Source organism: Diprion similis, chromosome 4 (genome assembly GCF_021155765.1).
Source record: "Diprion similis isolate iyDipSimi1 chromosome 4, iyDipSimi1.1, whole genome shotgun sequence".
Lineage (NCBI taxonomy): Eukaryota > Metazoa > Arthropoda > Insecta > Hymenoptera > Diprionidae > Diprion > Diprion similis.
The window spans coordinates 25,802,304-25,829,504 of NC_060108.1; the positions used below are offsets into that span (position 1 = coordinate 25,802,304).

General features: G+C 49.1%; 1 protein-coding gene across 2 annotated transcripts in view; it reads right to left on the reverse strand.

Moving 5' to 3' along the window:
- Positions 1 to 27,201, reverse strand: part of LOC124405115 (homeobox protein homothorax) — a 287,444-nt gene that overhangs the window by 159,752 nt on the left and 100,491 nt on the right. For both annotated transcript variants that reach the window (XM_046879750.1, XM_046879749.1), the window contains exon 7: positions 18,712 to 18,841. In XM_046879750.1, the coding sequence (XP_046735706.1) occupies positions 18,712 to 18,841 (130 nt within the window). The remainder of the gene's footprint in view (positions 1 to 18,711; positions 18,842 to 27,201) is intronic.

The following is a 27,201-nucleotide window of genomic DNA, read 5'->3' on the forward strand; positions in this document are numbered from 1 at the left end:
CTTTTTGTTCATGCGAACTATTCATCACCGGTGACACTTTCGTAGATAGAGAGCCGCCCTCGGTCTCTCCTTTCTCGCTCTCGCCATATTTTCCTCTCGCTTTTGCTCTCTCTCTCTCTCTCTCTCCGCGCCCTCGGGGCTTCTTAATGGACCTGAGCGCTCCCTGCCTCCGTATTAGACCAGAAACGCTTTTCTCCAGGTCTCCTCCAGGTTCAGGAGACACGGAATTCCGAGCTTTAATTCCCAGTTGTCAAATTTAGGGACACGGTGAGGAAGAGTGTGAATGTAATGCCGGATCCTAACTCAGAACTCTGGCTGAGGGTTGAGAAATTTTTCATCCCAAAGTATCACTTTGAGGTTAGGTGGAAGAGAATATATCATAAATGTAGAACGAACTGCATATGTAATGAGAGGTAGAATTTAAAAGTCATTCAATATCAAGTTGATTCTATAAGAATGTTTTACCCGGCTAAAAAAAGAGGGCCAATCATGGAGTGATAGAGAGGCAAGAAATAAACGACCAAATCGAATCATGCTTTCAAAAGCAGTTTCCGTTGCCTGAAGTGATTTGAATCTATCCCTTCGAGCTTAATCCGACGTTGGCGTTAGATAGAAAGTGAGGCAATTGCAAGGGCCATGTAGACATACGAGTACGATGAACCGATGGTTGCGAGATAAGAGCGAGAAGTCGATTGATCGATTAGTCGATGTCGACGGGTGTCGGAGAGGAGATGATCATCGTTCAATTCGCGTTGGTAGACAGCCGTCACGTTCGGGGGTCGAGAGAGAAAGAGAGAGATAAATGAATGTGAAGAGAGAGAGAGAAAGAGAGAGAGAGAGAGAGAGAAAGTCTGTAATTATAACACGTCGTAAAGGTTGTTCCAGGGCGGTCCTGGGGCCGCGTTTTGTGGCGAACGGGCAGAAACGGCGGCGGGCACAGATGTGCGTGTCCGTCTTCCTCGAAATTAAAGGGAGTCACCACGTGGTCAGCTGACACGCAACCAGAATCCTCGAAACAAAGGTTCGCACGCGATACGATGAGGGTGCCGCCCGCCCGCCCGCCCGCCCGCCCGCCTCATTACCAACGTCGTAGAAACCGCCGTTTCCACCGCACCCCGTCTTCTTATTCGGTCATCCGCCGAGTCCGCAGTCACTTTCGTCGTCCACCGAGTGTCCGGTCAACCCGGGATGACACGACACTATTCACGCGCAGGTTGGACGGGGGTGGAGATCGTTAACGGCAAGGGTAGGCGGAAAAATAGGTGGAAGTTCCTGTCTCCAGATGCTCCACGGGGGGATTTCTAACACGGAGTGCGCTCATACTCCGTAAAAGTGAAAATCAAGTTGCATCGACCCTGTAAGACGAGGGGTTTCTTCCCCCTTTCCTTATGGCTTCGCGTTTCAACACGGTTTCACACTTCCGGCACATTGCGAAGGTGACATACCTTTGGCGAACCTTATTGTCTCTAGAGCCGAACCGTAAAGCCATAAGGGGTTGGTAGCTGCTCTTCGAAACTTTCTTTTGCGTGCGGATGTATAAGGAAGTGCGGAATCACAATCGCGAATGTCGTTCTATTTTTGAGATCAAAACTCTTCTTCGAGACAATAATAATTTCTAAAAATTTTATCAGTCGTATATACGAGTATACTGTACGATTTTTTTCTTCGTTTTGCTATTCACTACACGTATTTTTTTTTTTTTTTTTTTTTTTACAAACTTTGAAAATTAAACGGTGAACTCAGCCGTATTTTAGGTGCGCAGATGACGGAGGCGGGGTAAAAACTCTTTACTATAAGAGAAGTGCAAGCAGAGTGGAGTAAATAATAGATGAGAAATGCGGGGGCGCGCGTGCCTCGACTTCAGGGTGTCTCGTGCAGGTAGACAAGTTGACTAATATATATATATAAAGGTATTTTTTTTCTCTACCTTTAGTGGTTTTTTTCTCTTTGTTTTGTTTTTTTCATTTCTCTCTGCCTTTAGCGAGCACGCAGCGTGTCTTCCCTCGCGATCGTAGCTTCCCCAAGGATCGGATGGGAAGGCTTGTGGAAAAGCCCGGATGCGACAGCAGCGGCGGCTCCCCAACCCCGCGGGGACTCGCTGATAAAAACAAATGGCAGTGCGAGAAATGCCGAAGGATAGAGAAGACCGTGCGGAGAAAAGGGCGGCGGAGGGCGTGGAACAAGGATGGCGAAGACCCTCTCCCACGAGAGGAAAATAAAGAAATTACTTCGTGGCATCTGTGTAAACAAACCCAATGAATTCCTAAAGAGAGCTGAAGCGAGAGAGCGAGGAGAAAGAGGAAAAAGAAGAGAAGAGAAAATAAGAAAGAAAATAAAAATATATATATATATGAGAAGAAATGCGACGTCTTTGGTTCTCAAAAGAAAGCGTGGGTGCACCGAGCTTTCTCGACTCTCATTTCTGGCTGCGGTGTGCCGGAGAGCATATGTGCACGAATCACACCTCACCGCATATAAGGAGCGATCCGATGAACGAAAATGAGGAACAACCGGGAATGATAACGAGAATGGCCACGTTGCGCGACATCTGCATTCGGCTTTAGCAGTCGCGAAATAGGTTCGGAAGGCAAAACCAACCCCCGGAGCGGGTTTGATCCCCCGCAAAGCAGTTAATAAAGTTAAGATTGCACTGTAAGAGGGAATGATCTCGCGAAATGGCAATATGGCCATTCTTTCCGCCTTCGCTGCCTCCCCGGTAACGATGGTTTATACTTGAGATGCACGCGACCTGCACCCCCGACCTTAGGCATCACGGTGATCCCGCATCATCCACTCCATACAATATTTAAGCTTCAATTTCATACCTCGCGATGCAGGGTGTCTCGCGACTCTCCCGTCTTCCCGAGACCACCTTTGGCGCGGATATTAAAAAAAAAAAGGTGGAGAGAGGCGGAGTGGAGAATGAGTGGAAAAAATAAGGTAGGAGGAAATTATAAAGTGGCCCTGCCCTGATATTTGACACGTAATAGAACGGACTTTTCGAACCGCGGACTGCGGGGGGCCGCATTACGCCTGATTATTATTCATTATATTCCCCCCCTCCTCGACGCCCTCATACGCATTGCTCTCACACGCTCCTCGCGCGGCGGGATCTTTCGCGGGAGATACGCGTTGAATTGCAAATATCGCTCCGCGAAAGAGAAGCCAAGTGAACTTTGCATACACGACCGACAAACGGAGCGGTGGACGAACCGGAGCGAAAGGGGCTCGACTACACCCCCGAACCTCGCACCGAAACCATTTTCATACGCGACTCTTTTTTACATATATATTGGGGCGAACACAGCTCCGCGAGCTGACGTTACGATTATGATACTGCGGTACAAATAGTTATGCTCACGAAACAGCCGTTCCATTTCATCCCAACCCCCCAAACCGCGCGAGCAGAGACCCTTTCGCGAATCTTGAATTCTTTTCACTACTATCTACGCATTTCCCTGCCGGCGCGGAGTTTATCAGTTTTAGGCACACGCGATTCATCATCGAGGAATATGCAGCGCCTTCGAGTGGTTGTTATTATACCGTTTCAATTCGAGTAGGTACTCGGTACTCATTCCTTGGTAGACAACTGTCGGCTCCTTTCTAAAGGCCAGCCCAACCAAAGACAAAGGATTCATTTACCAAGCTGCGGCAGGTGCAACGTCAAATCGCACCCACACCGAGTTTTGCTCGAAGCTACATGCCGAGAAGGTCCAACGGAGAATGGCAAACTCGGTATCGAACGAACGACGCGTGTGACTTTACCCCGTTTCCAGATTCGCCTTGCTCGCAACCTTTGTAGAAGGTCGGAAGATCGAGATACGTGAAAGAATCCCTCCTCTCTGATGTGTTTCCACGTTGCGAACTCCTTGTATCATTCACTGTGAAATTGTCGGGATCTTTGAGCCAGACTCCGTCGGAGGGAGTTTCGACGATTCGTCGGGGCGGGCGACGAGGGGCCGCAAATTGGGTGTGCGTAATATGCCAGACGTTGACTAATATTTTGACGTCTTGGGGTATCGCGGGTGGTGCAGGGCGTCTGTCAAGCGAGGAGTAGACGCGCCTCCTTATCAGATAGAAGGACGGCGTTGGTGACAACGAGGACGGAGACGGGGACGTCGAAACCACCGGCGTCTCGCTCCCGTTTCCTCGGCCCCGCCAACTACAACCCGACCACCTTAAGATATTAAGTACTTCACCCACGATTAGATCTCTCATTGTGCGCCGCCGTGTCAGACAAGCGGTTCCCTGGGCCCTCCGGGTAGGGTATGAGACAATGGCTCCAGCTAAGAGACAATTGCTCAGAGCGAGAAGGCTCTTCTAACTGCTGTATAATTTCCTGCAACGACACCTTCATTGTGCCAGGGTATTTCATTCTTATCGCCCCGCCGAACCAGCCCGGGGTTCTCGCTCAATGGGGCCACAGAGAGTGTGCGAGTGGGGAGATCGAGTTGAAGAGGTACCGCGAGTACAAAAATCTAATTCTTAACCGGATTTCCGTGTCTCCCTGTGCATGTTGAACACCCACGTATCTATATTGTTATGTTCGCGCCCGTTCAAGTTGCAGGAAATCTCGACTGCGAGTCAAAGTGGGTGTCGGTGACTGGAGGTTTCAACAAGAAATTCTCTAATTTTTCCGCATAATTATGTATGTATGTGTGTTTACGCACAATGCAAATGCCGTTTGAATGGATGAGAAAATTTAATCTCGTCGCCCGGCGGTAATCAAACACCTCGAAGTTTCTCATATACCGTCAAGTTTTCAGGGATTATAGTCGTACTAAAACGGTCTCACAGTGTACATAAATACAACGGATCTCGGTCAAGACTGCAGCAAAACAAGCCTGCTGCATGACTGCAGGCTTCGCGGAATGTTGATATTTCGCTGCATGGACTCTTTCACGTTCTGCTTGCTTTCAAAACTTATAGTTGAAAATACCTCGGAGTGCAGGATACTTTGGTATGTATGCATGACGTCGCCGTCGTTGTACGGTTAGGAAGCGGAGAGCATACGCCGTGAGATGCGGGGAACCGAGGCGGCCGTTTCACCGTGAGAAAGTGTATACAATTATACATACGTATAGTTGTATGTAGTATATGTATATACAGTGAGCGTCCACCTACGGAGTAGAAAATTTCGTCGAAAAAAGCGACTGCTGCACTTATCTGGTTGGAAGTGCCGCGCGGCGAGGGGAATCTGGACAACCAGCTCGACCGAATCCGAAAGCAACAGAAATTCCAACCTATCTCCAACTTTTTGTAGTCCAGGGAGCCAACCGACGCTGCACCCACCAGCCGCCCATGCAGGCCCTCAAATCGTTCAATGGTCCCAATCAGGCCCCGCTGATCTGGCGTATCCTCAGACCCCGACTGATTGAACGAGATACTCTCGGCCCCTGCAGCACCGATTATCACATGCAGTTTGGTAGTCGGGACCCCGGCCTGCATTCGAGGATCTCGTGATCCTGCTACGGAACGCGGCGCTTCCTCCCTGCAGTTTGTTTTCACAATGTGGTTAACCAGTCGAAATCCACTTGAAGATCGCCTCGTCGGACGTAACAACAAACAATGTCATTGATGCGAAAGGCTCTAGTGCTCTGCACTTAACGGATAACACTCGGGGGAAAATATATCTGATTGCATTATTCGTAACTAAGTAAACAGGACTCTGTATGTGTCATTGTTACGAGCAGGGTCTCCTCGGTGCTCATTGTCAGCAATCTTTTTATTTACACACGACCCCTCTTCCCGACATCGCGACCCGTGATGTCGAATAATCTCGTGTTCGGCACGCAGCCGCCCTTCGTGCTACATGCATGAGGTATAAATCACTAGTTTGCCAACTTACAATTACTGGAGTCAATGCGATGCTGGTGAAGGCTGTTGTGTTTGTCAAACTCACCTGAAACACAAAATATGAAACAGATTTATTAACACGGTAATAGATCGTGGAAAGGGGTTGATTTTAGGAGAAAACTTTCTCTCGTCAGTGATTTTACAAGGTCACGTAATTGAATCCTTCTTTCGTCGTAAAACCGAGACGATGGTATTACCCGAAGCAACAGATACGAAATTCTCACGCAGTGTTGAGGCGCGCGGCAGAGGGTTGAAGGTTCTGCGGCACAGAACGATTCTCCGTCGTAGTTTTCGACGGGTTCGTTTGTTTCTTTTTTTCTTCCCTTTTTTTCAACCCCTCGAGATACGTCGGGGTTCCGCAGGAGGGACTCGGCGTTTTGTATATTTGCTACGCAAGCCGACCGCAAAATCAGGGATGAATGCAGAAATGACACAATGCAAGAGCACAACGCTGCAGTGCTGCAGTTGCGTCCCCCCGGTTGTCTCTTTTCAACCCCATTCATCTATTCATCGTCGATATATATATATATATATGTATGTATATATATATATATATATATATACATATATATATATATATCTACATATATACTATTCGTGAAGGAAAAGAGCGAAAGAATGAAAGAAAGGAAAAAAACAGGTCGTTTTAAAGAGCGCGCTGATGCGTGCAGCGAATGAACCATCGGCAACAGGGCTATACTGGTCCCGTTCTGCTTTCATTCCCCATCGCAATACGCGATGCTGCTGTTTGATTGTATTGCAGATTTCTTCCAAACTCTGGCGGGGCATAGAGCGTACCGTACGCGTGTGACGGATTGGTACAGCACGTGTAAAAAGTCAGGGGAAACGTCATCGATTCGAGACAACCCTGAGGAAAATTATTACCCCCCCTTTAAAACAGGGCGCAAAAGATCCTCAGTTTAATTTTTAGACCAATGAGCGGCGCAGGGAGTTCGAGTGGAAATTTCGAAAACGATATCAAAGAAAGTGTTTATCAATGTCAATGACATTAATCCTGCCAGTGCTCTGACACCTCATCAATAACTAGTCAGGAGTTTCTGTCAGGCGATGATCGGATAGAACTTCCTTTTCTTCTTCGATTCTGCATAGGAGTTGATAATGATTGTACCGCGGTAGATATTACGTCTTGATACGGATAACGAGACGAGAAGATCTAGCAGGGGAGGAAACTGTCTTCGAGGATTGAAACGAAGAACGATAAGTAGGCCAGGCCGCTGCACTTATCTCGGACCCCAAAAAATGCCAACGAGGGCCCGAAAGTCTGATGATCCCGGACGCGCATGATCCGTCTACGTACCTTCGAAGACACGAGTGCCCATCATTGCCGTAATGGATCGGTATATTTTGAGCGATGAACGGATTACCGGTAATCCGCCTATAAATAAATATATTGGTTCATTGTTGGTTCGTACCTAGACGAGACATTGCGCACTGGATGTCACGCCGAATGATCTATCACTCTGCAGCCAGAGCGCGAGGAAGGCTCTATTGGATAATACGAGCTTTCCTCCAATACCTACGTACCTACAATAACAACAACGCCTGACCGGCGATAAAATGGTGGCTTACCTGCGACGCCCGGGGGCCAAGTGACCTTATTCCAACAATTATCACGTCCCGGCTTTGAGCGATGCAAGGGGGCAAACAATTAACGGATGCTGAGCCTCTTCCGTATTCATCGCGGCCGCACAAAGTTGAACGCGAACAACCTAACCTGCAGCGACACTTTGTCCGAGCGATCAAAGGATCGCGTCTTGACTGTTTCCGTTCAACTCGCGCATTGAAATTCTTGACTGAGTTCTCTCGCTCCGGTTGTTAAGGACGACAGACGCATCGCGCATCTCGCATCTCAGGGCCGGTCTTTCAGAGTAAACAGAAACGTGCACTCGGACCGAGTGAGATGAATAAGAGACAGAGAGTAAATTCTGAGCGAAGATTTGAAATCGCCTAACAGCGCGTAATGGTATGCTTCGAGCGTCACGGCGCCGAGCGTCCCCTAGTATTCGGTTAGCTATTCGGCGTCGTCCCCACGTTTTCAATCATACACATCGCTGGGTTTCATTATTACCGAATTTAGAGCCATTCCATCCCCCTCCCACTCCCCCTCCCTCTCGCCAATCGCTTTCTCTCGAGAGGCGCACTCCGCGGGCTCTGCCAAAGTCACCTCCGTTACGAGGACATGCTCGGGTCGAGTTCCCTGCACCCCAACTCCTTCGCCGTGTAATAACTTTTGCGTAATCGATAGGCCCTCCGTCTCCTCCTCTTCTTCCTGCAGATATTGACTGCAGGGTTCGATATAAATTAACTCCAGAAGCCCCTTTTCCACGGTCACCCCCCCCCCCCCCCCCGCTCCCCCCACCGTGTATCCGATCGCGGGACGAACCGCTCCAAAATCCCCGTAGAGCCGCATCCGTTACGAGGCGGACTCTTACTTCTACTCGGTGTAATTACGAGCATTGTAGATCGGGCAGCAGCACCAACGCCTTCTGACCCTCGGCACTATCTTCCACCAGTCCGAGTCGACGGCTGGCCAGGTAGCCTCAACGCTGACAAAGGAGTCGACGCGTTGAGGAAGGCCTGGGCGCCCACTGAATGAGGCGTAATGAAGGCGATACATGCGGCGATGGAAAGGGTCGCCCGAATCCTCCTTTTTCTCCGTCCCCGTTTTCCTCAGCTCGATGACAATTACGCCCAAGTTAAAAATCAGGCCCACGGCTCGAGGAGGGCCCCTGCTGGAGAGCAAGAAACCGGCCTAGCTAAGTGCGCGAGCAGTGTGTCTCTTTATCGCGTAAGCTCGACTTACGCGACCTGCCGTGCATGCATGCATAGGTCTAATTGGTCAATTTTCTCACCCGGGATTGTCGGTCGTCGATATAGGTACGCCGGGCAATAATAACGACGCCCGCGTGCGTGTAGATAATTCATAATTGCCGGGAATTTTGTTACCCGTAAAGAGAGAAAAAGAGGGGGGAGGGGCGGGGGGGGAGGGAGAGACGAGGGGAGAAACGTTTCGCAGTCTAAGTGTTAACACGGGACTAACGGGACATCGCGTCACGGCTCTGTACCATGCCGCTTTGAAACTCTGCGAAACCAAGACGCGGTGTCAACCTGCTACACCCACCCCGCAGTCACATGTCAAACGGAACCAGCGACCGCGCCGCAATTCAAGTTTTACGGCGCACTTGGCGGTTTTCCGAAAAGCTTCTTTCCAACGACTATAACCGTGATGATGTCCCGTCGAAGACGCTCATTCGGAGGGTCTTTGGATCGTAGGCTTTCAGAGCTGAACTTCATCTCAAATTTTCGCACTTTTGGATGATTGAACGCTCAATCGATGCTCGGGTTGGCATTTCTGAAACAGATGGTGGTGCCGAACGTTTGAAACATCGAATCACGGAATACGAGAGATAAGTCGAGCGGTGCTATTCGAAAGTCTGGTTGACCACCGCTCTCGCAATGCCACAAAGTATAAAGATGCAGGCCGCCTGTCTCGGTCGGCGCAGGATGCCAGGCTGCAGGGCTTGAATATGCCGGTTCGTTTTCGGCCTCCCGAAGCTGCGTATGTGCGCGTTGTAGGACTCCTCTACACGTGCACGCTGCACGCGTTAGGTTGGCTGCGGTTATTTTAACAACGTGGTAACCTCTTTGTAGACCACATGCTTGTAAACCAAGAATGAAGCCTGTTCAGAAGTAAAACGTAACGAAAAGAGAGGAAGAAGAAACGGGGAAGAAAAAAAAAAATTTTTTTTTAAGACGCAGGAAAAACATGACCGTAGTTCTCCTCCGTGCCCTCCAGCTATCGAGCCCTTGGAAAAACTGTCTAACCCACGTTCCGGGTCCCTTCTGATTATGTCGGAATATTTTTGCCATTGGAATTACAGGCGTTCGTCGCATCTTCGCCTGCAGACTGCGGCTGACGACTCGAGATTCTGTCAATCCGTGATTTGGCGCTGTTTCAGACTCGCGAAACCTTGTCAGGGGGAGGGAATTACACGGTCGCGTGTAATTCACAACGTCTTTTGGTCAAGGAGCCTCAGTCTGATGCCGTCGCCGAAGCTTAAGCTTCTTGAGCTCGTACGTAGCGATGAACGCGTATTTTTGTGCACCGGGTTCTCTCGACGTACGCACGTCTCGTCGTCATCGTCGTCTCCTGAGTCACGGTCTATATTTAGCCCATATAGGAGAGAGAAAGAGAGAGAGCGAGTGGCATGCAAAAATATTCCCCCGTTGTCGTTGTCATGTACGTAAAGCGCGGCCCTCGGAGATCCGTATTACCGCAACTTGCTAGGTGATGTGTCTTTTATCCCTCGGCACTTGATGCCCGTTTCTGTGTGGTCTTTGACTGCCCTCTGCAACCTGCACCATGGTACCAACGCACGCCAATTACCTTGGAGTTTTATTGCGTCGAAGGACCGTCCGCAGTAAAACTGCACAACTTAAGTTCTGCGCCGCTATGGAGAGCGAAAGAAGATGCGCAGCTCGTGCGGAAATCGGCAAATGCGCTTTTTCACATTTCAAATGGCAGGAGGGAGAGCACGCTCTTCGGGGTGGCGCTGCAGGATGCGTGAGACGGCTTGCTCAGCGACCAGGGGCTCAAAGTTGAGCAGAGAGAGCGAGAGAGTGAAAGAGAGAGAAAGAGAGAAGAGACGGCATTCGTTGACTCGCTCGCTCGCTCGCTCGTCACGGCAAAGTTTCATCAACACCGGGACGCAAACTCATTCCAAGCCCCCGAGCTGAACTTCGACCGACAACTTCGGGTCTCCTCGTTTATTCCGGACGACTGCATATCCTCCCTCCATCGCAACACCGCCGACACCCTACAGACTACCGGCATCGGCGTCGTTTCGCTCAATTTTATTCTCGAACTTTGAGTCGGGGGAAGTGGATGGAAAACGAGAGGAGAGAGAGAGATGGAGAGAGGGGGCAGGATAGAGTGAGGGGGACAAAAATACAGAAGGGGATGAAGGCAGATTTACCTTTGCAAATTTACAGAATTATGACGGAATGATGCGAACGAAATAACACACAAAGGCTGGAGAAAAGCCAACGCTGTGTTTAACCTTCAAAGAGAGAGGTTCTCTTCCTCTCTTCCTCCCTCTCACTCCCTCTCTCTCACTCTCTTTCCTGCTCTGAACACAACGTAACGTCGCCTCCTGCAGGGAAATAGCGGACAGAAACCTTCCCGAGTAATCTCAAGATTACGTTTCCATTAACTCTCGCCTGCACCGAGGATGGAAGGAAAGTTCCAAGTCTTTTAGCTTTTCCGCACCGATTCACCGTTCACAGTTCGCGCCACTCGAGCTCTGCGACCCTCCCTCAGAGGGCGCGACGCCGATCTCTCGGCACCCCTTTGCCGCCACCGCCACCGCCGCCGCCGTGAAAAGGAAGGTACCCACATATTTCTACCCCTCGGTTTATCTATCCTCCCATCTACGCATTCCTTGGGGTATTACACACCCCGACGCCGCGTCTTACCTCCTCTTTTCTGCTCCGTTCTGGGGTAAAGGGGAAGCGGAAGGGGGGGGAGGCAAGAACGCGGACGCAGGGCGGCGTGGACCCAGTCGTTGAAATCCCAACGCGGCCCGTGAACAGCGCAAACCCATTACGGATTCATCGCGCGCCATTAGCTAATTCTACTACTCCGCTCCCTGCCCTCTATTTCTCTCTCTCTCTCTCTCTCTCAGTATCTGACGCTTCCGCTCTCCTCGCGTTACTAACCACCCGACCTCATCTCGATGCCCCATCGCAGGTTACGCCGGAGGGATTGTAAAAAATTTGGGCCCAAACGCAGAGCGTCATATGCGGCGGAGCAACGATTGACGAGCGCGTTTAATCTCTTCGCCCGAGTCGCTGACCTGCCTCAACCTCGTCCGACCAAAACTCGCCTCCCACGGTCACACGACAGACACAACATATCGTAAAAACTGTAACCACCTTCGCCCCAGACGATAAGAAGATCGTAGCTACGCGCCGGATTTCCTCTGCGGGCATCGCTGGACCGATTCCGCCACTTTGTAGCCGGTTCGTTATCCCGATAATACAGAATTTACGGCCGGGTCGGAGACTGCTCATCAAAAGGCGAATGGCTGTCGCCATCGATTTCGAGTCTGAAAGATTTTCCCGGACTTTCCTATCCTCCAAAAGAACAGGGTCAACAAATTTAATAAGGTACCGGAGGACGGATGCTCAGAGATAAGATCAGCAGTCCTTCCATGCATATTCATGAACCGTATATTGACGAGGTTGCTGCCTGGACGAGCACATCGACAGATGGTACAACGAGCAAAACATGTCTTCTTTTGCTCAGCGAGTCTTCCGCATGCTCTTAACCGGGCACCGTACGTTCTTTGATTGCTCCTCAGGACGCACTGGTAACGAGGCTGGACGTTACAACTGTGAAGTCGTTTTGCCCCCTTCAAGATCCAACGTACTGTTAAAACCTACTGTGCAAGCTCGGTTTCTATCAGCTTTTTGCATCTCCGACGGATGCGGTGCGCCTCGATTTTACTGTCGTATGATCCGATTCAACGTGTACCTACTTTGGTGGAAAGAAAAAATCATCACAGCATGCGTCAGGAGTCCTTGCTAACCTCATCAGGAATATAGGCGAGCCTTTTCTTTCGGACTCCACTGAGGCTGATTTCTGCTACCGTTTCTACTTGCCATTTGTAGGTATTTGTGTGCACTGTTCGTCGTTTTCCTTTGACCAAGAAACAAGCTTTATAACGACAACGTTGAAGTGGTTCTGAGAATAAGGAATACGAAAGGTGGTGATCGCGAGCTGGAGGCTATAACGATGAAGTGGATTGATATAACCGATAAATTCATTAACCGAAAGATGAATGAATTCGTGATGGGAATCCGATAACAGTCACGGCGTGGGCTGCACTCAAACATACGTATTACACATGTAGGTACCCATATGGGTGTAGATGAGTGCAGGAGATGGTAATGCGTGGGGAATTTACGATAGCATACTAATACGCGGAGTTCTCTAACGGAGATTTATCCCCTCTAAAACGTGTTGTACTCTTTAATTATCGCAGATCGATGTATCAGGGGTAATTAACACTTTCCAGGCACTTTTAACAACGGCAGCAGCAGCAGCAGCAGCAGCAGCAGTAGCATCAGCATCATTCCAATTCCAAGATCAACGGACTTGGAAGCAATTCACCCGTTTATCTCATGGCCGGGAAAAATCTCCTCGCTTCCAAGAAGACAATCAAAGAGGATGCGCCGACCTGCGCCCGCGTTATTTACGCATAGACGGTTAAAAATTATAAACACCGCTCGACGAATCCGTACAGTATACATATCTATGTATACGTCTATGCGCGCACATATGCAAACTAACCGCACGCGGGGCGCCGCCAAGTCAAGTTTAGGTTATCGGATGGGCTTGAAACAGCTGTCCGCCAGTGGCTCTCAACCCACTGCGCAGTCCAAGTTTATCCTCGTGATATAAATCACCGACAATTCGCACAGTTTCATACGCGATCCTTCTCTCGAATCGAAGCTTTTCGCCACATGTCATCCTTCCCAAACTTACCGCACGGAAGATGCAGCATCCTACACTGTGCCGCATTTTATGCTAATGTCAACGCTGCTCGAAACTAATTTTCTCACTTTGTGACCCGAGGTAATTTGTACCCGTATGTCTGGTCGATCTTAATCTCAACGTTCACGCGCTGAAATGATTTGTTACTACCGAGATCTGTCATCCAGTGACCAAAAGATTTCGTAACAGACCATGTTCTCCAACTTCTTCTACTAGAAATTCAGCTCTCGTTATGGCAATTTCATTCTAATAATGGTTACCGTTGAGATTCAAGATCGCGTTTTTTGTCAGTGAGACAGTTTGAACGCTGTAAAGTGTTCGTACTTAACAATGGTCTGCATGGTTCCGCATTCGTTCTCAAAAATCACGAGGAACCATTCATCGTTGTATTCTTCAAAACTATAAATCTCAATTAAGAATACAACTCATGCGCCACAAAGTTGACTATATTTCTTTGGGAACTGACCTTACATCAACTTTTCCCGCAATGTCGACCAAAAGGTACTACAATATCCAGATTTCGAAAACTATCGTCAATCTGACGATGCTCAACATAGAATCGTGCAGCAATCGGTGTAATCAGTTTAGGTACAAGATATAAAAAAAACGTGACGAATGTCTAATGGGAATTGAGATTTGGATGGAAGGCGACATTGACGGGGGTTGTTTGCGCTACGGGGTGAATGGCGGTGTAGTTTATGACACGAATGCGTGTTCGTTTACATTATATTCGTTACTCATCGCATCGCTCATTAGTCATTGCTGCACGTATAGGCGTTATCGTATGGCTGACTGAGAGCTGCAGGGACTCTTTAGTTTAACTGGCAGTTTGTCATTACTGGGATTGACAAGTGGCCGCGGGTCACTAGTTAATGTGACTGATACAACTGTCGCTTTGGTCATTCAGATACCCTCTGCTCCGTCGTCGTCCGTTGCGGCGTACGTGTAAGTAACATACTACGAGCATGTGGCGATGATATTCTTTAATCCAAATAATTCAAGCCCGGAGCTGCGCGCGAGGCGCCTCGCGTCACATCTGTCCCCGCTTATCTTTTTATTGGTCCTATTAAAATTCAATTTCTCGATAGGTCTCGCGTATGCGTGAGCGTATTAGATCGTGCGTAAATCGACGTATGCATCCATCGCCCGCATGGCTAGAAAGCTGTAAATTAAACGGCTATAAGAGGCGGGGCTGATCCACGATGTACCTGTAATTGAGATATTTCTCCGCTACCGCTGCTCGGATACGAATGTGTGTATAAATAAAATTCCTCACGATCTTCAATCGGTTTCGAGACCCCGTAATTAAGACGTGCCAATTTATCGCCACTGCTTTATAGCCGCGATTGAAAATGAATGAATGTCGAACGCGAATACGAGAATTTAGCGGTATGATATACGACAGGACAAAATGGATTTGCGACTCGTCGTGGAGCTCGTCGTTACTGGCATACGTCACGTGACCGGCTTAATCGATTTTGTCCCCTGGCTGAAAGTAATTTTCACGATCATTTTTAAAGCCTATAGCATGTTTCTTCTCTCCTACACCTGCTGCAACGAAACGTTCGATTCACGGTGATTTCGAACGTCAGTAATTGTCCCACCTGGAGTCTCAGCTTCGGGAAAAACTGTAACCGAAGTCAGGAGCAGAGAAGTCGTAACTCACGGCTAGATACAGAGGCGTGATCAACGTCGGTTAATCCGAAAGCGCGGAGAATATTTTATAGCTCGTTATGCGTCATTACCATATTAATTCACCCGATCGATCGACAGATCGCGTGATCGACGAGTATCCGATAGTGTAAATAGATTTTAACAGCCTATAATGAAGCTCGGGGTTTCCGATCAGCTGTTTACCAACTCCACCCACTCCTTCAACGGAAAGAAATTTTATCACCCCAAGCCGTGCCACCGATTCTTTCCAAAAGTTTCGAACGGCGTTAAACACCTGTCTCGACCCTGATCGGGGTGAGTTTTGAAGAGTTTACCCCTCGGCTCGCCGTAAAAGCTAAGAAAACATTCCAAGTTTATTCTCGCGCCTATGCAGGGGTGGATCAAAGTTTCGAGATATGAAAAATCGCAGGTGGTGATGCGGAACGAGCAAAAGGAAACGCGAAGACAAAGCGAGGGCCTTGGCCAGCGTGAGCGACGTGAATCCCTCATTATGCGTGGCGGAGTCGCCGCGGCGAGAGAGCTGTGAATAAAAAGAGGCGGCAGCCGAGATAAGACGATCTGCGGCCAGCCAGAGTCGGGTGAAAAGAAGAAGAGTCAGCCTCATTACTTCGATCTCGGCTCTCTTCCGCGGGTATACCAGGAATCCTCCCGATCTTTGGCCCCAAGAAAAGGAGGGGAAAGGGAGGGGGCCCTCGATAATTGTCAGAATTCCGGGTGAATCCAATCGCAGTCTCTCGATAATCTAATTGCGGGTACAACGAAGTAAGTAAGGAAGGAAGGAAGGAGGGGTGAAGGGGCGGTTTGCATCGGACCGAGGAGAGCCACGCAGCGAGGGGAGCAAAGTTGACCGGCAAACGAGCATAGATATTATCTGGACGTAAACAGTACCGCGTGTAGGTACCTTTGTGCACGTAGGAGAACGTGGGATTGTACAACGTGGCTGGAAGCCCGCCCGGAGGTTTGCCGAAAATTGGGGGCAGCGGCGGCGGTGGTGGTGCCGGTACTATTAATGGAAAATAAAAACGAGGCCCTAATGAAATGACTGGCAAATGGCTGGTTGGGCAGTGACAGCCCCAGTCCGAGATACCATCGCGAGCATTAGGTGACTAAATAATAAGCTACTGAGGTGTTTCCCCATGTCGCGTGTTCTGCCGACGGTCGGTGCTGCTGCGCCGTTCACGCGGTGCTCACAATGAGCTCGTTTATCTGCTCTTCGAGTTTTTTTTTTTTTTTTTTTTTTTTTTTTTTTTTACTACCAAGGCTTATTCGAACCTGCGCACCGTTCTCGTTGCACCGCCTATCCGAGGACTCGTCGCGAATGGTGATATTACGATTCTGAATTGACGAGAGAATGGCATGCTCAGCGAGTCGACGACTCCAGCCGCGAATCAATTGATTAGCTTATAATGCTTCAACAGCGGTTCTCACCGTGACTTCGCACTTCACAATGCAGTCAATTAGTCTCATGATCAGTCGAAAAAAGCTTCTTCAGATATTTTCTTTTTTTTTTTGTTTTTTTTTCAAACGAATTACCGAGTTGTTTACTCAGCTTGCTGTACCCATCGTTCCACATCGTTCGCCAGAAGGCTGCAATCAGATCTGAGACCGATTAGAGAAACGATCGGAGTCAGGCCTTCGATCTTGAAAATTATCGATCAGATTTTCTAGGAGTGCAAAATTTCACGCCCATCAGCGATATTATAGGAATCGAGGCCGTAGTTCGGTCTAGCAGTACGGCGATGCGAGTGTGAAAATAGCGTTAATCAAGTGAAGTTTATTTTGATCCACCCCCACGGACAATTAATTCTCCGGGATATTAGGAATATTAAACGCATAAACGTTGTGCCGGGGGCCCCCGTATATTCTGCGGGGCTATTTATTTTCGTGATGTAATCGACGCCGCCGCCGCCGCCGTCGAGTTTGCCATTGATCAGCGTCGTGTTTGATGTTGCAGGAGCCAGGGCAATTCGAACACGTTTTACGGGCTACATCTTCGTGACGCGATCTTTGCTTGTGTGCTGCGTGCTTCGTGTTTAATGAATATCCAAGACACGGTGCGGTGAACTTGCGCTCGTACGTCTGCCGACGACTGACCGACTGATCGTCACCCCGACGAATCCAGCAATATACCAACCTTATACTCTCTCGCGCGCTCTCGTCGCTGCATATTCTGCAATGGCGCGGGTGCCTACTTTCACTCTGATTCCCTCCCGCTCCTCTCCCGCCGTGCAAGCATTCACAATGGATCGTCAAACCTTAATTACCCCGCGCACTTTAATGCGAAATTAGTTTAACGACGCAACGTGGGTAGTGCCCACTTCCTGTTACATAGTAGCTCTGCTCTCGACTCGTCGTCAGCTGCCGTCGTTCCCGTCGCCTCGTCGTCGACGTAACGTAGGTATATACCTACGACGCGAGGCTGGTAAGAGGCGAAAATTAGAGGACGAAGAAAATTTGCGCGATTTGTCAAACTCGCGAGGGCTCCCAAAACGACAAAAAGACAACCGAGCGAATTCGAAAATCGCCAAGCTGACTTCGCTAATGTCTTGGAATTACGGAGAGCTAGAATCGGGCGATTTCTTCCCTCGCTACGCCAATGGGCGACGGCTCGTTAGCCGGGATCGGTCCCGGTGCTTGTCCATCGTCCGTGTTTGAAAATGTTTGAAGGGTGAACGAGGCTCGCGGGTCTTGGCCCAAGCTGATTGTCATCAACTCGTTTGATTGCTTGATATTATCATTAGCGAGCACTCGAGTGTTTCGGGACTTCCGCGCGCAGATATTTTTTACTTCTTTCTCTTCTTCTTCTGCTTCTTTTGTTCCTCTTTCCTTATCTCATCGTTTAGTTTCACGTATTTTTAGCCATCGGCCGAGTGGGGCGAGGCGACGTGGACGATTTTCGAGACGCCTCAATCTAGTCTACTTGTAAAAAAAAATTCGCCGAGTGCTCGAACGATATTATATTCGACAATAAAATTGTGAGTCAAACCGGACGGTGCGTAGAAGGCAACGAACTAGAGTTTAAGGATCTCCGCTCGCTTTACAGGCTCACTCAGTGCAGCGCTTGACGCGACGACGACAAGGAGGAATTTCAAACTGTAATTCAAGAAGGACCATACTACAACGCATACAAATTCGTGCGGCAAAGTTTATTGAAAGAATGAAGGATAAAAATAAAATAAAAATAAAGTGGAATAAGAAACTAAAAAAGACAGAATGAAAACAAAAACGACAACGAAACACAAAAATCCCTGTGAATACCTTAAGCCGATTACATTCACCGAATACTTAACTAGTTAACCTCAACGTCGAATGTTCGTTACAAACCCGTAAGCCGTTTCTCATGAGACGAGGAACGAACGAACCCGTAAATCTTTCTCTTTGCCCATATCTCTGACCTCAACAATTATTCTATATGGTATTGCCAAATGAATGGATTTATTACTATGTTTTTTTCGTTGATATGGCATCTAAAAACGTCGTGGAGAAGGTGATGGGGGGGGGGGGGGGCAGGGGGTGTCATTTATCCATATACCAACTACCTTTCCACCTATACCAACCATCTAGGTCGCCGAGCTGGAGATATTTCGAGTTTGTTGACTTACCGGGGTCAGAGGAGTCCAGGCTTGTGGGCGCCTGCTGGCTGAGGGGTCCGGGAGTGCCGCCACTTCCGGGGCTACGTGCGTCGTCATTGCCGCCCGGTCCGGGGTACGATAGTGACGAGGAGGGTGGCCTCTGCAAGGGAAGAAAAACAGAACGATTAGCAACGGCACACCGGATCGATAATAAATACATATTAAAATATTTAAACGATCCGCACGACGGGGCCGCGGGTATGAGAACGATGATAGCGAAGAAGAAAGTAGGGAAAACGCGGGGAGGAAAAGAATAACTATCGAGATGAATAGCAAATTTTCAGCAACCCTGCATAGCAGAAACGGCGGAATAATAAATGACAGAGAATCGAATTCCCACGTGCTGCCAAATTTTTTACATGTTTGCAAGTTCATGCGACGCCGGAGTTTTGTCCGTTTCTCCGTTGGTGCTTTTTCTCCGTTTTATTTCTTCCATTTTGTTTCATCCTGCAAGATGTCGGAAAAATTTATATTACTGGAAGAGTATATGGGCCGAAGGAATATGTTGATGGCGTTCGCTACTGACCGAAGTTGGCCCTGCAACCTTCCGTTGGCTTCGGTACCTATACAGTATATCTTGTAACAGGTTCTATCCATCCATCCATCGGTCCATCCATCCATTTCCCGCCGAGTTTACCCGTTCGCGGAATATTTTTCAAACAAACTATAATCCTCTCAGCCGGCTAACGGCTGCACGCGCAGGCACGAGACGGGATTAATTATAATTTAAAAAAAGAAGTAGGATCATAAAGAAAGTAGAAAAAAAACATAAAGAAAAATTAGAAGACCAGGCAGGGGGAAAACTTTCGATAAATCCGGCCAGCCGGTCTCGGCTGTGCGGGCAACCTGCAAAAGCCGCGTTTCGATACTTAATATTGTAACAAAAATAAACATATATGTTGAACGAATCTATGATTATACAATGATAATTACGAGCTGGGTGATATTATCACAAGTATCAAGTTATCGTCTGCGGAAAGTACAGGCTTGATGCCTGGAGGAGGGAAGATGGGCTGGAGCTATTAGCAGAGAAGAAATCTAGAGATATTCTATGAGAGGCGCTATTACCCACAGTAAGTGAGAGGTACATAAATAATGCATCGGCCGTCGCCGGGTTTCCCACTGGCCAGACCTCTTCTGCTGTTGCTGCTGCTGCTGCTGCTGCATCGCAAGCTGCGAAGAAGCAGACATGATCAGCCCGAAGCCTGCAGCAATCCTCGGTGCTATCCCTGAGGTGTGGATATTGCAAGTATGTTATACCTACGCACGGTGAGTCGGGTGCAATTGCAGCGAACGTGTCAATGCGGCGCAAATGTGCAGCGCGCGAGACGCGTGGGTGCGGAATCGCGCGCGAGTCGCGACTGACTGTCACCTATAGACAGAGAGATACCTCATGCAAGTATTACTTATAATAGTATTACTATTGAATGTATAGGCTCTGAACGTCGATAGAATTCCGTGGTGATTTGCAACGTTCAACGTTAGTCAGCAGTGATCTAGTCTCTGGTGAAGCACCATTCGTATTTTCACCTGAACAAGTGTTATTTATTATATCCATCAAGTAGGGTGAAGCAATGATGAATTTCGGAATGGGAAAGGAAAATCAATGCACTGCCCAACATTAGCATCGAATTTTTTCACGGTGTAATCGTGGTGCACACGTAGGTACGATATTGAGAGAGAAAGAGAGGGACCCTCTCCGCGGACGCGAGACGTCGCGTCGTCTTGTCACGTATTTCGGTAATTGCTCGAGTATTTCGACCGAGCGAGGCCTCGGGCTTGCCTGCCTGCCTGCCTGCCTCCACCAGCCATGCTATTACCATACGCTTTTGCCATACGAGTATGTGGGTACGTCGTACATACGGATACGTCGAGTAGAGCCGTACCCCTCATCCCCCTGGTCGCCCTTCGCCGACCGTCGACCGTCGCCAACGTGCGGAGCCACCTTCTCTCCTCTCCTCTCCTCTCCTCTCGTCTCCTCTCAGCAGCACTGGCGATCTGACGTGACGTCACTTCCTACTAAACGTTGGTCCGCCAGTTTTTTTTAAGTGGTGGGGTCCACGTACGTGATGACTTGTGTCGATGCAGTGATAAACTGTTAAAAGCAATGTCGAGCGAGCTGCTCGGAGAGCGAACGAACTCGTGTACGGTGGTCAATATCTACGACTGACGTGCACTGCTGCTGCTGCTGCTGCTGCGCTCGAACCTCCGTCGGATGCAGTTCGACAACAAAGCAGAAAAAAAGCGCTAGATGAGAGATTGACTCAAGCTTTTCACAGCAGGATCGAACTCCTTGAATGGTCCGCTACCTCGCGAGTTCGTTTCCGAAGTAAATAGTTCATGCCAAAAAGTGCGCCAGTGTAGACTCATTATTAACCTGGTCACATTTTTCTTTAAACTAGGATTTACCCACCGAGCACACAAGTGATCCGTTATAATACATTGCGGTAATTTACATCGGAACGCGTAGTTCCACGTCATCTGGTCGATGACAAAAAACATCCTTTTGGAAATCAAGCTAATGGTCATCAAATGTGTTTGTAAAAGGTCCATCAACTATTTGGGTCACAATCTTCTTATCCCATGATTTCTGCAATGGCTCGAAGACTTCCGACCTTGGCCTTCACAAATCCTCGTTAAATTCTCCTCAAACCGTGTGACATCATCGTAGCTACTCATACGCCGCCCATTCTACTATTCACGACCTGTTAGTGATCTAGCTCGTCAAATCGGCGAAATCGGTCATCAATTCTCCACCCAAAATACAAATGACGATAGTGCCGGATGTCTATCAATGTGACCACAATGATCTTCACCAATTTCTGATAGACGTCTTCATGCACTTCGTTGCAAATTGGTGCCACCGTTTACGAAATCATCCAGCCAGGAACATTCGTGTACACCAGATTCGTGTCCGAGTGTGAAAAAGAAAAACAAGATGAGAACGTAATCACCCGAAGCAACATACGGCGCACGTAATTCTGTCATAGGCATTGAATATTGCGGCCGGATTGACGGCTCTCAAGGTTCTGTCCACGGGCTGACCGCTCCGAGGTCTCTGGTTTGTGATCAAGCTTGCGGTATATCCCTATCAGCCGTGCTACATCGATGGAATAAATAATACAGACGGTCAGTCAAGTAAGCGAGCAAGTAATGGGTTTTGACGGGTGTTTGAGCCGGGTATAAGAGACACGGGCGCATGTGGAACCTGGAACCAGAGCGGAGTGCGACTGGTCTGGGCGAATAGCGTCGAAGAAGAGTGGATAATTCGTATTGGAAGCGTGTGCGCCTTTCGTCTGCTATATCCATAGGATCGCTCGCTTCATACGCCGAGAGCATATTTCCGAAGAGGGAGTTGGCCGTGTGTGCTCTGCCTTTAATCGAGACTAGTTAGGCTCAAATAGCCTCGATCAATTACCAACGCGGGCCCCCGGAACTCTCGAAAATCGTGATCGCGCCGGACAGCGATCCCTGCAGCTCCAAAGCGTCCGTCGTGGTGAGCAGCTTTGTTTCTGCGTCGCGCAGGGACCGCACCGCAACTTCCGGTGGCACACGCGAGACGTCACACAAGAGTAATAAATTAATCGCGGGTAATATACGCACCGCGTTAAGCGTCTCTAGCCGCGGTGCAACGTAGCTCTCTCCCACTGCCAGCGAATCAGGATAATTCCGGTCGCCGAAACGACTTCCAGTTGCATAACTTACCGTGGGTATGAATTAATCGGTCCCCTTAATGGTATACAATTATATAATTAGCCGCGAGCATTAGTCGTGTGACTGGCTTACCGTCCACTGAGATGCGGTAAATCTCTGCAATTAATTTATTGCCACTAATGCGACGGCGGCTGCTGCAACGCAGCAGGCGAGAGAAGTGTCTAGATTATGCCTCTGCCTCACAACATTGTCAAGTCGAGTCGATGGCTATGCAAAGGCAGTTGGCCTCGATGTTGGACAAAATTTTCAAGCGGAATCGTGGATGAATAGAGACGCGGCATTTTCCGCCCGTCTGAATCCAAGCGGCGCTTGGACTCGAAGAGATCATAAATTACAATTTATTGCAGCGTGCCTCAAGTCAACGGTTTATCTTTCTGTTATGTCAACTCGCTTGACAACCCGACACTTCTCGACCGGTAAGGTTTCCCCCTCTTTTCACCCCCCAGAGATCGTAGATTCGGACAGGCGGGCCTCGCGATGGGTGGCGTGCGTAGCGTCCCGCGATTTGGGACTCGGGCCTCGAGAATCGTCTTTTACTGCACGCCAGGGGCCACGAAAGGGTTGAGGATCGGGTGGCTGCAGCCCTTAACGAGGTCCGCGAACACCTGACCCCACCCGCCGGTCCGCCAACCCCGGAAGAATTTATGTCCCTGTATAAAGGGAACAAATTTACGACGGAGTATAGCAACCCCCGGATTCTCCGGCAGCCCTCCCTCCTCCCTCCTCGTCCATGGTACCATAAATATGGAATCCTAGGATTTTGTTTGTCAATAAAACCAGAGTCAGATTTGTAGCACGGGTGTTGCTGGGGGCTTTTACGATGCTTACTACCGCCGCTCCGCACCGACCAGCCATCGGCGCCCTCCTCCCGAGAGCCGATCTCTCCTCCCTTCGCGGCCTACCCTGACCCCGCGGCGACGCTGGTTCAACCAATAACGACGCCTGCCTCTCGACGTACTATCGAGAGAGAGAGAGTTGCCTCTCAATTAGACGAAAGACGCGCTAACTTTACGAGTCTTGACGCTCTTTTTCTGGTCGTTGTTGGCTTTTTTGTTCATTCCTTCTCTATCTTTGTTAGTTTTATTTTCGCTTTTTACACTCACCAGTGTCGCAGCATTGTCAACCGCTTGACGCACGGCATGAAAATACTTTGGAATACGCCTTTTACATTTCTTCATTACTCTTACTGCAAGGACATTCGTTTGTTTCTCTGTGTAAAATTCATCGTTCGCCATATTTTCCACCGCCGTCTTTTCCGAGGGACTGTCCAGCCCTACGCCACTGGACAGAGCACTGCGGGTGCCTACCGCGGTAAGGGCTGGAAATGGGAATGGGAATGGTGATGGTGGTGGGTCCGCACCGCTGGAGACCGGGTCCCAGAATTAAACAATAGATTCACAGTTACTTATACGAACCAACAAACTGATGTGAGACGGACATACTGTCGTTTTCTTATTTGTGACTGTTTCTGTTTCTTTCATATTTTTTTTTCTCTTGCGACTCTCCTACTTCTTCCTTCTCCAAGAGTCTGGGCTGCTGCAGCCAAGAGATTAGTATCGCGTCTGTTTCAGAGAAGGAGGAATTATCTGGCTGTAATTTACCTCTCTCCGACGCACACTCACACACTCACGCATAGACAGACAAACTCCGTCCATCTCTCTCCTCCCCTTTCCTTCTCGCTCTTCGCTTTGTCCGATAATTCAGGAAATCGAGCCCAAAGGTTCGAGAGAACGCGATGGAAACCAGTTTAAGCAGCGCGTGAACAATGACTCTACACTCACACGCGTATCGCTCGAGCGGTGACGTCATCGTCAAGAATCGCTACCATATACTCGGCAGTTTCGAGAGGACGGCGTATTATATGTCGGATAGTAGGCATCCGAGTACCACCATCTACGAATCGAAACGCCCATATTTTTCAGTTAATAAACCTCATCGCCATAAGTCTGTTTCATTCCTCTCTTCGTCTGGCTTCTGAGTTTTCCGCGACCCTGTCATCATAGATTTCTTTCAATCATCGACAGTAAAAAAAGCAAAGAAAATATAAGACGCACGAGAGAAAGCCGAAACTGGGAACGAACTTTGCTGCGGTCCGTTCGGCTGAGCAGCACTGGGCCATATGCCATTCACTGACAGACACGAATGTGCGGTGAAGAATTTACAACGGTCGCCTAATCGTGTAGAGATGGGAACAGTGCGATTTGGTGAAATTCTGGCTCTGCCTTCGTTAGTGAAATTTGCGAACACCTCGTGACGTCTGTATCTCTTATATATGAGGCATGCAGGAAGTAGTCGTAAGTTTCGAATGAAACCACAAATCGAGTAGGGAAAAAAAATTTGGAACACCAAAGATGGATCGTCGCTTTGCGCCACTGCCTAGGGCGAGTTCTAGCCACGGAACCCAGGCCAGGTCCTTTGGGTTGAGGAGCCTTCGTGGAGTTTTTGAAAGGCTGCTGAGAAGCGGCGCAGGGCGAGAGATCTGGAGAGCGAGGAGTGCAGCGGGAAGGGTCGGGGGCCGTTCTCTCGTCCAGCTGATGGATCTAATCAACATTCCTCCCTAATCACAGGCCCTCTCACTCTTTTCCAGTCTCTTTCGAGGCCCGATCTTTCTCGAGGAGCGCGCGGCCAGCAGCAAGTCGACCGCCGGCTCTGCATTCGTTTTAATTTATCCGCCCGATAAATTAGACTCCCAAATGATAGCAGGCCAAAAAATGTTGCAGTCCTGGGTACGCAGAGGTCGTGGTAAAGGCGCGGAAAAAGTAACGGACGCTATGCCCGATCAAACCAAGAAACACTTGGCGAGTATTCGTCACGGTTACTCGGTCCGAGGAAGCGAAACTGCCGGTGCAGCGAGAGGCGGTGAAGAGATAAGAGAACGATATCGAGGCACTCTGTGCAACGGCGAGACCCGTAGATGTGATAGGGATTGGTAGAGGGAGAAATTTCTCGGGGAGAAGTGGAAAGCAAAAAAAATTGACAAAAAAACAAAAGAAAAAAACGAAACACGTGGAGGGAAAGAAAGAAGGTCCTCGGGCATATCGTGACGTACGTGGCAACGTTATCCCGATATCGACGCATACCTCATAACTCAATAGCCGCGCTCTCACTCGCGCCGCTGGAACGATCAGTGAGAAGAGAAAAGAAGAAAGAAACGGGAAAAGCAAAGGCCAAGAAGGGCTTCGCCGCGTTATGCGTTCGCGCGATATGGTGGCTACGTGGGTATATGTGTAGCGCTGTGCGTATCGCGCGCTCGCCTTGCGTTGCCGGACCACGTCCCACAGCTAGTAGATAGCGAACCGACGGACAACATTCTGAGGTGTGCTGAGCAACGGCAGCAGCACAGCATCAGAAACGGCTCTCCGAGGTGGCAAAAGCGACGGAGGAGAAGACCCAGCAGCAGGACCAAATACAGGCTCATATCTGGTGGCGTGGTTCTACGGCTAATTGGTTTCCCGTGTTGGCTCTCCCTCGGGATAAGACTCCCCCGCGCCCCCCGGACCAGACGTCCATGTGTCTGCGGTGACGGCCCTCATCCACCCGAGCCATCCGGCACCCGCGATCGCGCGTGACGCTCAAACTCTGCTCTAGAGCACCTCCGGTAGGACCGCTAGTGCCTAACCGACTAAAGTCCACCCGACGATTCACCAACCAGGACTAGGCGAGCCGGCGTTGAACGAGGCTTAATCAGGCCCCGCAATCACATTAGCCGTCCAGTGACGCGCAGTCACTGACTATACTTTTCGAACATTTTATACGCCGCTTTCCTGCTGTTTGGACTTCCACGCGAGGCAAATTATGGCTAGGTGCTGATGCGAGGTACGTGTTCCAGGTTTCCGACGATAACTCCAAGGTCCGTCTTGTCAACTCGGTTGCCATTTCTATCGGGCCCAGTCATACAGGGTGTCGGTGAGCACCGCTGAAGGTGAAGAGATGAACTGCGGGACAAACGGAGCCTTGACAACGGTCACTCTTCTTGCGCGGTGTAAGTCCTTAGCTCCTACAGTGCGGAGGAATAGAGAGTGCGAGAAGGAGAGAAACAGCGCACTACGGACCCGCGCCCATGAGTAAAATGCCACACGACTTCTTACACTCTGAGGTGACCAACTTTTTCCAACAACCCGCGAGAAGACCGCACGATTTAAACCGGACACAGTCCAAGGCCCCTTCTTAACGTCATCCTGAAGAGCCGACCAAACCTTTGTACAACCTTTTTCTACTTTGCGGTGGAGGGTGAGCGTCCGAAATCTTATCAGACTCGTTGATTCCAACATGAATTGTCTGCTTCAGGTACAATAATTTTTGTACCAGGCATAATAAATTTATTTGCTGACTACGACAGAATGGTATCAAGTATTCTTTCACACTGTACAAAAATTGTATCAAATCCATACAGGTAGTGAATTTTCAAGGAGCAATAATCAATGATTGTGAAACGCTCGTATTTGCGTTTTCCGCAAGTCATCGAAATTCTTGAGGAGTTGATTCTCATGCGAATGAAAGAAATAAGTCAAGTGTGCAACATCTAGATATATTTACGACTTTTCAATGAAGACCCAACGGATAAAAATAAGCTGGGTAATCATGAAGATGGCTAAACTTGTACCCGAATGCCTCACGTTGCCTACGCATAGGAAAGAACGCTCCCACCACTAAGTAAGAAGAACGCCATACGTTTCGAGGGTGGCGGATGGGGCTCGACAGAATTTCAGGTATATGTTTACGGTGAAGTAGAATATACAGAGACAA